Source organism: Acinonyx jubatus, chromosome E2 (assembly GCF_027475565.1).
Source record: "Acinonyx jubatus isolate Ajub_Pintada_27869175 chromosome E2, VMU_Ajub_asm_v1.0, whole genome shotgun sequence".
Taxonomy (NCBI): Eukaryota; Metazoa; Chordata; class Mammalia; order Carnivora; family Felidae; genus Acinonyx; species Acinonyx jubatus.
The window spans coordinates 55,898,145-55,913,364 of record NC_069396.1 but is presented as its reverse complement, the minus strand read 5'-3'; the positions used below and the strand labels follow the sequence as shown (position 1 = coordinate 55,913,364).

The 15,220-nt window shown below is 39.9% G+C and overlaps 1 protein-coding gene and 1 pseudogene across 2 annotated transcripts in view; both read right to left on the bottom strand.

Moving 5' to 3' along the window:
• Nucleotides 1-15,220, bottom strand: part of LOC113593346 (KRAB domain-containing protein 5-like) — a 90,799-nt pseudogene that overhangs the window by 35,333 nt on the left and 40,246 nt on the right.
• The window catches only part of LOC113593331 (zinc finger protein 420-like), a 44,080-nt gene that overhangs the window by 21,211 nt on the left and 7,649 nt on the right, over nt 1-15,220 (bottom strand). Inside the window, exons 2-4 of one of the 2 annotated variants that reach the window (XM_027037276.2) lie at nt 8,687-8,835; nt 3,508-3,634; nt 2,917-3,012 (exon numbers count right to left, since the gene is read on the bottom strand). In XM_027037276.2, the coding sequence (XP_026893077.1) occupies nt 2,917-3,012; nt 3,508-3,634; nt 8,687-8,701 (238 nt within the window). In that variant the 5' untranslated portion in view covers nt 8,702-8,835. Of the gene's footprint in view, nt 1-2,533; nt 3,013-3,507; nt 3,635-8,686; nt 8,836-15,220 lie in introns of those variants that run through there. The other variant, XM_027037277.2, reaches the window with a different exon arrangement.

The following is a 15,220-nucleotide window of genomic DNA, read 5'->3' as shown; positions in this document are numbered from 1 at the left end:
TCTGTCTCTCTCTCAGGAATAAATAAACGTTAAAAAAAAAAAAAGCCCTGTGTTGAGCTCTACACTAGCAGCATGCATAAAGGTTTGCTATACCTTTAAGATGTTTTAAGTACTCTCTAAGGTAACCAGAATGAAAATACATGCAGCCAATACATTCACCAATAAATACATGATGAAATTAATTCTATTAGCATAACTCACCTAAACAGGATACAACATTCATTTACCACTAATCAAGGAAAGAAATACACAAGATGAGTCACAAGTATGCATAGGTAATACTGCTACAAATACATAGATACTTTTATTAGCAAAGGGCATAAAGCTGATCTTATCTGACTTAGACTCACTCACATTGTCCAAAAACGTAATGAGTTGAAAATTGTCACCCTAAAACAAAATACACAGGTAAAAGCAAAATCCCACCTAAATAATGCTGTGGAAAGTTCCATACAAAAGGAAGCACATTACTATGGAATTTCAAAACCAGACAAAATGTAAACCAAAAAATTCTACATAAAAATGATGAAGTATTTAAAACAGGCCCACTATATATACATATATATATATTTTTTAACCTTATTTACTTTGAGAGAGAAAAAGGTAAAGCAGAGGAGGAACAAAGAAAGAATCCCAAGCAGGCTCCACAGTGTCAGCATAGAGCCCGATGCAGAGCTCAGACTCTCGAACCATGAGATAATGACCTAAGCCCAGGCATCCCTAGCTTTAGTTCTAATTTTCAACTGTGACTGTGCACCCATGAAAAAGGAACATTTTGAATTACTGGCTTATCTTCATGGGCATTAAAATTGTAAAGAATGTTCCTTAAAATCAACCATGGAAACCTCTAATGAAAACTTTTGTGAATTAAGCACTTAAGACATTAAACAATGTGTTATGTTAATGGATCCCTCCTATCACTCAGATTTAAGGGTATAATCAATTGTTTATTTTTTAATGTTTATGTATCAGAGAGAGACAGAGAGAGAGAGAGAGGACAAGCCAGGGAGACTCTCAGAGAGATGGAGGGGGACATAGAATCCAAAGCAGGCTCCAGGCTGTAAGTTCTCAGCACAGAGCCAGACACAGGGCTCAAAGTCACAAACCACAAGATCATTACCTACGCTGAAGTTGAAGGCTTAACCAACTGAGCTACCCAGGCTCCCCTATAATCCAATCTTTAGAATCAAACAAACACCTTTCATTTCTTTTTTCTAATTTTTTAATAAGTTTGAGAGAGAAAGGGAGTGGGGGTAGGGAGAGGGAGAGAGAGAAGGGAATTCCAAGCAGGCTCCACACTGCGTGCAGAAATGGACTTAGGGCTTAAACTCAAACCATGAAGTCATGACCTGAGCTGAAATCAAGACTTAGATGCTCAACCCTCTGAGTCAACCAAGTGCCCCAAAACCTTTCATTTCTAAATAAACAAGTTTCAAAAAAATTGTAAAATCGGCCAGCAATCACTCTATCAAAAAAATCTTTGGTATTAAATACATATACATTGTGAGAAAAGTAAAAAAAAAAAACAATACTTAATTTTTCCTGAAGTGAAATTACATTTATAATTAAAACTCTTTTTCTAAATATAGGAAGTTTACTAATTGTCTCCCTCACTTCTCATAAAGCACATGCCCATGTCATATCAGGACTATTGATATAATAAATCATAAAGGAATCTCATATACAACTACTCAAAATGAAACCATATGACAAAGTCACAGGAACTTCATATTATACAACACAAAAATCATAACAGGATTCAATTATTAAGAAATAAAGTAACAATTGAGATTTTATTATACGCCATGAGTTTTAACTAATAATGGCATTAATTTATGTAGAATTATATGAATATAATGGGCGCTTTAAATTATTTCACCATTGAGGAATGTAACACATTGAGTGAAAATTTCTTATTTTACTTAATACAAAACAAATGAACGTACACTTTGTTTATTTATTTTGAGAGAGGGATAAAGAGCAAGTGTGTGAAGGGCAGAGACAGAGAGACAGAGAGAGAGAGAGAGAGAGAGAGAGAGAGAAACCAAGCATGATCTGGGCTGTCAGCCAAGAGTCCTAAGTGGGGCTTCAACTCAGAAACCCTGAGATCATGACGTGAGCCAAATGCAATGGACTCTTAACCAACTGAGTCACCCAGGCATCCTGAACTTTTTTTTTTTTTTAATATTTTATTTTTGAGAAACAGAGAACATGTGCCAGATGGACACAGAAGCAAAGGATCCCAAATGGGCTCTTCACTGACAGCAGAGAGCCTGATGCAAGGCTCAAAATCACAAACTAAGATCATGGCTTGAGCTCAACCCAGACGCTTAACCAACTGAGCCAACCAGGCAACCCAAGAAATAAACTTTTGAGGTGAAAAAAAGGACGAGATTTTCTCATTTTAGGGAATTGCTTTATTACCTGATGAAATTACTGGGCCTCGATTTTGTATGAATAAAATGAAAACCTCCTTAATCCTGGAAAGGATCAACAAGAAAACTTGTGATGTCTCCCTCTAGCATTCCTGGGATCTCTGCACCTAACCCCAAGATGCACACCACTACCCTCACACACTTCACACAAGAAGCAAAACAGAAGTCAGAAATGGATTAACCTAGACTTCCTCAGAAATGCAGAGATTTCCCCAAGACCTCCAAGCAATGGAGAACCAATTAGCTTCTGGAAGACCTCACTACGGATGTGAAGGACCTTCAGTGAAACTGAAGAACAATCCTTTGAGAATGTAACAGCATGATGTGTTGGAAAGCAGATGCCCGATGTGAAAGGAGAGACCTAATACTGGCCTTTCCAACCTAATTTCCATTCAAGGAGAGCTGCTCAACCACATTCTGAGGTCTAATTCCTCCTTCACGACTAGACCTCACCTCTGTCATCCACTTCATTCCCACCTACCTGGGTGTGTAGCTACTGTCTCCTTTCTCTTCACAGCCCAGACATCCTTCTTTTGTTCCAAAAAGATGACCAGGTCTGGCTTTGACACAACAAGACCTGTTTATTAGAAACAAAGAATATGAGTGTGATTGGGGATTCTAAGTTCTGATCCACTATTGTGCTTAGTAGAGCAGAGAGGACAGAGTAGAAGCTTGAAAATGATTTCCCAAATGCTGTGGGCCAACATCCCTTTTAGAACACGCAGGATGAATTTTCCATGTTCAGATCTTGACCTCCACTTCTGAGTACTACCATGGCAATAATGAGTAGAAATCGGTATTTAAGACAAAAGAGATACCATTTTATGCCACTTAGCCTTTAGAAATTTCATTAATGTACAGAAATGATGATGTTACCCTAAGGAAGGAAAGATAAGCTGAAAAGGAAACACCATGAAGATTTTTCTGTACATCCACAAACCCCTACTTCTTTCCCTGACTGCAGGGATCTGAATCCCAGTCATGCAAAGAGGAAGATTCCAAGAGACAGTCTTCAAGGGAAGGAACAAATCCCTGAGTATGGTTTGGGCAATGTGGAAGGAGTTATCCTCACCCAAGAAAAGGAGGTGTCCGTAGTTCTCGAACATCACATCCCTGTACAGTTCCCACTGACTGTGGTTCAGGCACCGCAACTCTTCCTGAGAAAATTCTATGGCCACATCCCTGAATGTCAGCAATCCCTGCAATAAAAAACACAGTTATCAAGTGGCCACAGGCAGAGTTCATAATGCTAGGTCAAATGAAAGAGGCAGTTAATGCCACCAGCCGGACTCCAAGACCTGACTTTAATGCTTGTGCTTGTACCCACCGATCTTAGTTCCACAATGTACTTAACCTCTTTTTCTATCTTATCTTTTAGTTCACAAAAAACTCCCCATGGGTATAGTCTCCTGTAGTGGAAACAGAAACCATCTAACAAAAGGTAATGACTGCCCTGAGGAAGAGCTTGGATGAGCTCAGTTGGAGATTAACCCCTGACTCACACCTAAGCAAATGCATAATAGATTAAACTACGGAGTGAGTACAGTTACCTTCATCTCATTCAAACATTTTATTTTAAATCTTATATCTTTGAGGGAGATAGAGCGTGCACAAGTGGAGGGGGGGCAGAGAGAGACAGAATTCCAACCAGGGTCCATGCTTAAAGTAGAGCATGATCTCAGGACTTTCATCCTGACCTGAGCCTAAATTAAGAGTAGGACGCTCAATGGACCCAGCCACCCAGGAGCTCCCTTTTACCTCATTATAATACTAAAATCTCACCCAAGGAGGAGCACAAACCTCATTTCCTATGAAATATGCAGAGTATGTACACAACTGTTCTCTTAAGGCTTATGTGCAACCTTATACTCCACTTGGCATAAGATGATGGCCTCCCCTTTCTGAATATCCACGCTAACCCTAAATGAAAGGACACCATTCCCCCTTCCTCCATGAGTATCTGATTTGGAAGTTCCATCCTGTGATTTCCGTATTTCTTGTAAATCATTTTTGCTTTGCTCACATCCTCACCTGGTATAGTTTTTTTGTGATTCACCAACGACTGAACTTCTATTAGTTCAGTTAGATCAGGAGAACTGGTTCTGGCTTAGGTGAGGTTCCTGCTTGATGAGGTAAGATTATTTGTCACCCAGTATTATGCTCTAGTATATTCTTTACCTTGGAGGTAAGAACCTTTATAAATACTGTGTTTATTCAAGAGAATTTGTAAAATAAAGGCATCAACACAGGCATATACATTTTGAATATTGTATTTACATCATACAGTACATGTGCTATTTCTTCAATGGAAAGTTCTGGGGAGTGACAAATGTATTTAGCATATTCTAATATGAATTAGAATTTCACAGCAGGACCTTGGGGATCTTATTAAAATGCAGATACTGTTCAGGAGTTCTAGGATGGGGTAGATGTCTGCATTTCTAACAAGGCATTAGTCTATGGGCCATGAGATACATATTTCAATAACGAAGAAGTAGAACTCAAAGACAAGAACTTTTGGGGAACTTGGAACTGAATGGGATTCATAGCAATTACAGGTTCTACTAGAATAGCAAGAACGGCAATAAACCTTTCCAAGCATTTCCTGGTTAGTAGAGAGCATTCACAGTTTTTCATAACTTATTGGAAAATAAATCATAATCTAAGACAAAAGACACATTATTCTTCTATTTCCATGTGAATATTTTTTCAAGCATCCAATACGTGGTAGGGATCAAGTTTTAACTCAGGTCATCTGACCTGGAGTTGACCTAAAATGACACCTAAAATATACAGAGGGGACCCTAACCAAATGATCATAGCAAGTGTCAAACCTGAAGAATGATGAAAAGAAGGTATGCACACAAAATTGATCACCTTTATACATTCCATGCTCACATCCATAAATATTCAAAGAAGTTGTATAGATATTAAACGTAGAAAAGTATACTGGTGACTAGGAAACATTTTCAATGAAGGACACCTGGGTGGCTCAGGTGGTTAAGTGTCCACCTCGTGACTTTGGCTCAGGTCATGATTTCACAGTTCACCAGTTCAAACCCCACCTCAGGCTCTGTGCTGACAGTGTGGAGCCGGCTAGGGATTCTCTCTCTCTGCCCCTGCCTCTCTCTTCTTCAAAAACAAACAAAATATTTTCAGTGACATGAAACTCATAAAACTAATTGTAGATAATGATACTTAGGTCTTTTACTCACACTATCAACACAAACACACATCAAGATACAAATAAAACAGTTATTTCTGATTCTAGTATGATGAGGGATACAATAAAAAATTTTCACCTTTAGCACAGAAAGCTAACATACAGTTGTATTATTGGACATTCATCAAATAAAGGCTGGTTCCTACAATTTTCTTTAAGTTTATTTATATTGTGAAAGAGAGCGTGGGTAAGCACAGTATGAAAGGTGGAGAGACAGGGAGAGAACCCCAAGCTGTGACTCCAGGCTCCAGGCTGTGACTGAGCCACCTACGTATCCCTGGTTATTACATTTTTACAGGGTCTCATGACCACGGGTACATGTCACCACTGCTTCATATTGAACTGAATGGTAAGCACCAGAGAAATCTTGCAGAAGCAGTTTTACACGTAGAAATTTACAGAAACATTTGTGATTGAACACTCTGTGCACCTACCCTCCCCTTGAACATAGAAGCTTCATGCAGCCAAAGGACAGTTCTTTCTGCCCACGGGTCCTGCCCTGTGCTACTTCAATAAACTATCTGGCACCACAGAGTATCTCAAGAGTTGTCTTGACCGTAGTACTCCATGATCTGCTAATATAGTTTTTATTTGAAAGCTTTTTTACATTTTATTTTTTAATTAATTATTACTATTGAGAAAGAGAGACAGAGAGACAGAGAGAGACAGGGTGGAAGGGAGAGAGGGCAGAGACAGGGACAGAGAGAATACCAGGAGGGGCAGAGAGAGAGGAGAGAGAAATGGAGAGGCATGGCTCCTGTTCACCTGATGCTGGGCTCCAGCTCAGGATTGGTGAGATCATGACCTGAGTGGAAGTCCCACGCTTAATGAACTGAGCCATGCACGTGCCCCTCATTGAAAGATTTTGTTTCATTCGTCATTTGTGCTGTTTTATTTCAGGATTTTAAGACACTCAAAGATGGTAATTATGTGATTCTTCTTTCTTTTTCTGAAACACACAGAAGTAAATAGAGTATGCCTGTGTCATGACTATGCAGCAAAATAAAAACACAAAGGATGAAAGTCTGACTCATTGAGAACCTCAACCCCCAGAGGTCATTACCTCTACTACACAACGCTGAGGGACTTCATTGTCTGGTGGGAACTAATGTGAGGTGGGCCAGGGGTCAATGTTCAAGGAAATAGTCTTGAGCCTTTTTGGTAAATGAGGCTGTTTGTGTAAAAGCACAGGGACAGGATCTGTGGGAAGAATGAGCTGCAGTGTGATTGAGAGGAACTGTTGATTATATACTTTAAGTTGGGGGGGGGAGAAATATAAGTGTCTACAGGGATTTCATATGTTAAAGAAGACTTCCAGGATCCCAGAAGTCTGACTATGGTAAAGCTAAGCTTGCTTTTTGCCTCTAGAAAAGCATCAACATTAAGGCAGTTGTGAATTCCTTGAGGAGTATCTTCCTCTGCCACTCTCGAGTATTTCTCCGGTGGTTGTAAGTTGTGAGAAATTTTAATTTTATCCACATTTGTTTTACATTTGTCCTCCTCCTCAGAAATGACAAGGAAGGGGTGCCTGGATGGCTCAGTCAGGCTTCTGACTTTTGAATTAGACTGAGGTCAAGACCTCTTGATTTGTGAGTTTGAGCCCCCTGTCCCACTCAGTGCTGGCCCTGTGTCGCCTACTTGGGACTTGGCTCTCTCTTGGCCACTCCCCTGCTCTCACTCTCTCTCTCTCTCTCAAAATAAACTTAAAAACTTAAAAGAGAAAAAAGCTACAAGGAAAAAAAATACAAGAGAAACTCGGAGAAAGATGTTTCTAGTTTAAATGTGATGGTGTCTGGAAATTGCTCAGGGAATCAGCCTAAAATCATCACAACTGATAAGGAAAATATGAACATTACAGGGGAGGAATCTGGCAGAGAGCACAAACCCAAGTAATAGAAGGTAACATCAGCTGTAAGGAAACAAATGGATATCAGTGCCTAAGGCACACCTCAGGACACCGGATCGCAGGTGTGCTCTTGTGACCCCAAACAGTAAATCACAATATAAACAAGTTAAGGCCACCGTGGATTTATACAGACTTTATCGCATATACTTGCAATGTCCTGGAATATCTCGTGTATCTTAAAATAGCTTTTCCACATCCTCAAGAGCAGCAACATTCTAAATTATGCTGTGACTCATATCCATCTTGTGTATTTGTGCATTTTCATAATCCTCCTCTACCCGGGGCAGAGAAAGCATTCAGATAAGACCTACATGGGAATGGTTTTCCTTGATTGCTATCCCAGGACCAGACCCCATCAGCAACAGGACACTTGGCCTCAATACCTTCCTCTCTGGATCTGTCACAAAGGGAATATTTTCAATACTTGCAGGAATTTAATTCAAAGTGACAACTGCTATTGCCCTACTGGAAGCCAGGTTGGAGAAAAGGGAGAGAGGTCTGTGAGATATAGGGGAGGAATGTTCTGAAAACATAACCTAGAATATCATTTCTGAAATGTTCAAAATTAGGTGAAAACCTGGGGCACCTGGGTGGTTCAGTCGGTTGAGCATCCAACTGCGGCTCAGGTCTGGTCTCGCGGTCTGTGAGTTCGAGCCCCGCATCGGGCTCTGTGCTCAGAGCCTGGAACCTGTTCCGGATTCTGTGTCTCCCTCTCACTCTGACCCTACCCCGTTCATGCTCTCTGTCTCTGTCTCAACAAAATAAACGTTGAAAAAAATTAAAGAAAAAATTAGGTGAAAACCTAAAGCAGAACCATAAGAACTAAACAAATAAAACCATTGGTATTTACAATTTTTTCACTTAGAGACAGAGAGAGAGAGAGAATGCATGCAAATGGAGGACAGAGACTCAGGTAGAGAGAGAAAATCTTAAGTAGGCTCCAAGCTCAGAAGGAACCCTGATGCAGGGCTGGATAGCAGGTCCCTGGGATCAAGACCTGAGCCTAAATCAAGAGTCATATGCTCAACTGTATGAACCACCCAAGTGCCCTGCAATTTCTACATGCATGGATTATCCTGAGAACAAGGTGGCAGGTCCTCTTGCAATGGACTCAAGGCTTACCTGAGAATTGGCCATTTCTCCTTTCCTCTCCTCTTCAAGATTTTTCTCAGAAGATTTTTGTGGAGAAATCCCAGCTGAAGTGGGAGCAAATGCCTTTAAAGCCACCACTGCAACCTCTTCACCAGTAGCCAAGTCACCTGCAGGCAGGGCTTTGAAATGCAAAAAAGACCCAAGTTCCTCATCCTTTGTGTCAGGAGTTATTCAGAAATTATGGTATCCCACGTGGAGACCAGCCTCTCAGTTTCCTGTCTCTGCTTTCAGGGGGCCTCCCCTCCCACAGAAGCCCACAAATTCTGCTTGAGCATAGGAACAGTGTGTTACATGGACCTGACCCTCCCCACCTCCTGTACAGGAGACCCTTGAGCCAAAGCCTGCACTCAACTCTGATAAATTAATAGGAAGCCTTTCTGCTTAACTCTGGCTTCTCTTCACATTTTGATAGGAAAAGATAGGATTCAGTAGGGAGAAAGGGAACCATTAGGACCTGAGGCCCCTGGGTGGGGAAAACACATTTTGGAACAATGCTGGGAATGTCTGACTACAGCAAACCCCCTCAGCTGTAAAGTTCCTCTTAAGAATGTGACAGACACCACCTACTCCCCCTCAGGAATTTGACTAAAGACCTAACTAAAAACTAGTAGTAGATGATACAACTTAAAACCCACAAGGAGCAATATGGCCATAGACCACCCCTCCTGCAACGGAAATGAGCCAATCAGGAAGGGACAGCCTAGCACCTGGAGTTGTTAATCCAGTAAGTGTAGGACTTGAGAAGGAACAAGGGGGAAGGGAAGGGGGGAGAGACTAGAACCTTATACCACAAAGGCCTTTGCTTATTGTCACTGGTATTCACATTCCAAATCCCCCCCCCCCCTCTGTAAACAGAGCTTTCCTACCAGTCTTCTTCTCTTGTAGTCTAATAAACTTTTGCCTGTTGCTCATTTTGTGTCCACCTCTTTATTCTTTGAATCGCTGAGAAAACAAGTCCCTGAATCCTGGGTATTGATGTAAAAAATCCCCTAACAGAATCCCCTGGAACACTTCACTAAAACAACACTGTTGTTTCCACCCACACCAGTTGAGGGAATCTGAGGGGGAGGGTAGCAGCAATGATTATTAATGCAAACTCCACACAGGATCCTATTGGGAAGCATTTGGGAAGTGAGCAAGCAAAACACAGTAATAATATGTATGGTTAGTGTCCAGATTTCAATCCATGCCTTCTCCACTGATCAGTTTCTGTAAATTTACACATTCTCTTTCTTTCTGCTTCACAGAAGGAGACACCTTTACAAATGGAGCTTTCCCTGATATATGTGAATGAGGAAGTTTGGGGTGATAGGGGGGTGGTCCAGAGCTGATGGCCAAGAAAGAATTCTTGAAGACATCTTTGGTGCACCCAGAGGATTTGTTTAATATGGGGACAGGACCCAAGGTTAAGAAGACCTGTCCCGGGACCCTGAAGAGACCCTGAGTATATACTTGGGAATCAGGGGAGGCAAAGTCAAGGTGAAGTTTCCAAAGAGATTTCCATATGCGAAAGAAAACTCACAGGATATGGAGACCTAGCTATTGTCAAGCTAAAGTTGTTTTCCCTCTAGCAAAGCATTAGCATTAAGACAGTAAGGAATTCCTGGCGAAACTTTTATTCTGCTTGCCTCAAGTAGTTGTCAATGGGCTGCAGGTTATAAGGAAATTTAATTTTATCTGCCATTTCCTTCAGCCTTTGTTTGCCACATCAACCCCCAAATAAGTATCCAAATAGGACATACTTTTCAAACTCCCATTGGCCACATGCGATAATTCGAATTGTTCATTATTTTTATTGACATTTGGTGTTACACTATTTTCTTTTTAAGCTATTCTAGAAAATATTGAGTGGTTTCTCACAGTAAATATCAAGTGGTCTTAAAACTATTTCCCTGGTGGCTGAAACAGAAATCGCTTAAAAGTATAAAGTTGAACAAAAATAAAACTGGCGGCATTAAACCATCAGGGAGGCTTGATTTTTAACCAAGTAACCTTTTTCTTCCCTTGGGTAAACCTCCACTCATCTCTTCTCAGCCGTAATTTTTTTTCTAATTTTTGAGAGAGAGAGAGAGGGAGGGAGAGGGAGGGACGGAGAGACAGAGAGAGAGACACAGACAGAGAGGCACAGGAGTGGGGGAAGAGTAGAGGGAGACTGAGGATCTGACACAGGCTCCACACTCACAGCAGAGAGCCCAAAGTGGGGCTTGAACTCACAAGTTGTGAGATCGTGACCTGAGCCAAAGTGGGATGCCCAAAAGACTGAGCCACCCAGGCGCCCCTCTTACCCTTTTTTTTTTTTTTTTTTTAATGAGACACCAAGGACCACACTGAAAACATGAACAAGGATGGCAGGGCAAACACAGTAACTGTTGAACCCGGATGAATCCTTTATTTCCCTACAACCCCCCAGCCCCTTCCTCTGGGTGGGCTTGTAGTTCTCAAGACCCTAACCTGCTACAGCCTCCTTCACCTGTCAGAGCAAGAAAGCTATTGTTCCTCTTTATCCCAAACTCTGTCTTCACAGTGTATTTTGGCTCTGAAGTACACACGTCAGTTTTCAACAAGAGAATGAATGTGTAGGAGAGGAAAACATTTTTCTTCATCTTTTCTCAATTCTTTGGGGGTTCCAATAATTAAACTGACACGAGACAGTTCCACAAGAGAAAACTATTTAATTAGAGGAACATCAATGATATGATGATCAAGGTCAGGCAGGTGATGCTTACATTCCATTGGGTCTTAAGGAGAATGGGTAGGATTTAGAATTTCAAAAAGGGGGAAGTGCATTCACAGGAAAAAGGAAACAGTAAATGTTTGGCAAACCAATGTTTGCCATGCCAGGCAGGTAATGCTTTATAAAAAGTTCCCATCTGGTATTAGCTCTTTTCCAGGTAGAGGTCCCTCATCTAATTTGTGGTTTGTCTAAAAGCCTCAGAAAGAGGTAAGTCTTTCTCTTTGCAGCAACAGAATAATCCTAGAGGACATTTTAAGTTAAATGAGCCCCACACAGCAAAATACACACTGTGGGAAATCACATATATAAAATCACATATATGAATCATCATAACCAGGCTCATGGAGGAAGAAGAGAGAACACATGGGGAACTAAATGATATCAGGAAAACTATGTATGGCCAAAATAAAAATTCAAACTGACAGCAAGCATCAAAAAATTGCAACAAAATTTAGGAGTTAAACAGTCCAGTAAATGTATTTTGAAAACCGGTAGAAGGGGTGGCAGTGCTTGGCTGGCATGGTTGGTAGAGCATGCAACTCTTCATCTCAGGGTTCTTGGTTTGAGCCCCATGTTGGGTGTAGAGATTACGTACATATATATATTTAATTTTTTAAAGAAGAAAAAAAGTAGTAATGGGTTAAGAAAAGACTTGATCACGCAGAAAAAGGAATCGGACAACTTAAAGGCCCCTTGTTTTCAATTACCCACTGAGGGAACAAATTAACACTGGAATAGGACAGAGTCCAAGGGACTTAGGGGACACCAAGAAGTGAACCAACATACACATTAAGGGCACCCCATATGAGAGGAGAGTGAAAGGGGACAGAAAGCTTACATGAAAAACTAATGGCTCATAATTCCCACATTGGTGGAAAGAAACAAACATGCAAGAAGCTCAGTGAATTATTACACAGGATAAGTGCCGAGACATAAACACAGTGACACACTGTAATTAACCTATCATAAATCACAGGTGAACACAAAACTTTGGAACACTAGGAGAAAAACAACTCATCTTGTGCAGCAGATCCACTGTAAGTTAGTAGTGGTTTCTCAACACATCCTATAGGAAGTAGGCATAGGATGATACACTCAAGTACTAAAATACCAAAAAATATCAACCAACAATATTGTAACTGGTAACACCGTCCTTCAAAAATGGAGAAATGAACACATTCCCTTTCATTTCCCAGAAATGAAGACAAACCCTTACAAGTTTACCAGGAAAGTCTACAGGAAAAATTACAGGGAAATTCTGGTTAAAGTACAAAGAGTGTAGAAGTAACTGACCCAAAAGGAACATATAAAACTCTCTGCTTGATGGAAATACTTAAACAAAGAGAGAAATCCATCGTTTGTAATAAGGTACCACAAGTCACTTTTATTTCTGTGACAGAGTATTAAAAAATTTAAAACTATAAAAATCACGAATCCATATCATAGTGTATGCAAAATAAAAGACAGAATTTGGGATATCGGTAAGACAAAGGGGGTGCAGTGGTGGACATGGCATGTGTGAGAAGTTTTCAGTCATTCCCATGGTAACCACAAAGAAAATGCCTCTAGAAGACATAGAAAGGATATGAGAATGGTATCAAAGCATGTCATTACAAACACCACAAAAACATAATGGGACACAGGAACAGCGAGGAAGTGGCATAAAATAGCCACAACAAATACAGAAAACTATAAAACATTGGTAGCAGTAGTGGTTCCCTTTCAGTAATACATTGATTGCAAAGAGACTCAAGACCTCCAATCAAAAAGCATAGACTGGTTCAGTGAGTTAACAACAAAATCCTACAGTCTCCTGTATATAAGAGACTCACAGTAGACTTAAGAACACACATAGGATGCAAGTAAAAGTGTGTCAACAGACATTCCATGCAAATGGGAGCCAAAAGAAGGCATACGTGGACATACTGTTATCAAACAAATACACATTAAGTGTCAAAAAGTGTCAACCATAGAAAAAGGACATTATATAAAGTCATGAAATTACCAGGGCACTATAACAATTATATTTATGTGTGCACCTAGCGTCAAGGATCCCATACATGTGAAGCACACATGACAGAATTGAAGCAAGAAGTAAACAGCATCATAAGAGTAGCAGAGGTCAACACTCCAGTTTAACTGGATAGAAAGACCGAATTGCACTCCAGTAAGAAGTGCACTTAAGCAACGTTACATACCAATTACACATAATAAACATCAAGGGACAGTTCCACCAAGGAAGAGCAGAATACACAGTCTTGTCAATTACACACTGATCATCATCCTGTATAGATACTGTGCTAGTCTACAAACCAAGTCTTAAGACATTTGGGAAGATTGACATCATACAAGTATGTTTCTTGTCCACCATGGAATGAAACTAAGTTTTAAGAGCAGATGGAGAATTGTAAATTCCACAAACATTTGGAAGCTTAACAATATGCTCTTGAAAAGTCAGATATTGAACAAAACAACCAGGAAATTTCTTGAGCCAAGTGAAATGACACACAATATACTCAAACATACAGAATTCAGACAAAGTAATTCTAAGGAAACAGAGGAATGAATAGACCACCTGTGAAATGAAAGGAAATTTTTTGCAGAGCACTTAGAGCAGAAGGAAGTAATATCCACAATAGAGAAAGAACTCGTGCATCAACAACCAGAAAGCAAATAACACGATTTAAATTTGGAGAAAGGATAGAATGAGCATCATCCAGTGAAGATATACAAGTGGCCAACCATATGAAAGATGCTCAAAACCATTATTCCTTAGGAAAATATAAATCTGACCATAGTGAGTTATCACATTCCACCAGTTTACTTTGGACTATTAAACAAACATATGTTGCAAAGGATGTGGACAGACTGGAACACTTATACACTGCTAGAGTAAACACAAATGGTGTAACTACACTGGAAAACAAGATGAAGGTTTGTCAAGAAAATTTAAATAATATTATCATAAAATCCAGCATCCCACTTGTGGATATGTAACCAGAAGAATTCAAAGTAGGTTCTGCAAAGACATGTGCACAAGTAGATTGCTAGCAGCATTATTCAGAAAACCCAATAATAAGGAAAGCAATAGGAATGTTCACAGGTGCATGAATGGGTAAAGAAAAACCACCATATACACACAATGGAAGAATATTCAGCTTTGAAAGAACCTATCTCATCACATTATACAACGTGGCTAAAATGGGATGACATTATGCTCAGTGAAATCAAGGAGTCACAGAGACAGATACACTGATTTCACTTACCCGACTAATGCAATGTAGTGAACCTTATGAATAAAGGAAGGAAAAAAGAGACAAGGAGGGAGACAGAAAATGTAGTTGGGGCTGAGAATAGATACAAACGTGGAAGTGGTTGTTTAAGAGGCACTGAGTTGCAGTTTTGCAAGATAAGAAAATTCCAGAGATTGGTTTTGCAGCAACATAAGTATACTTAACGCTACAGTTTAAAATAGTCAGAATGGTAAATTTTATAGCATATGTTTCAACCACAATTAAGAGTACAATATAAAACTTAAAGTTGATACACAGTTATGAGTTTTAAAATATTACCTTCTATTTAAGACAGCATTTCTCATATAATGGGAATATACTTCCATACAGAAATAGATTATGACCTTAATTCTACTATAACCATTCACCAAAACAGGATAAAACAACCACTGATCACTAACCAAGAAAAGAAACAAGGTAAATCATAAGCAAAAATTGTATGGGTAATATTAATATAGACAAATATACAAGTAATTT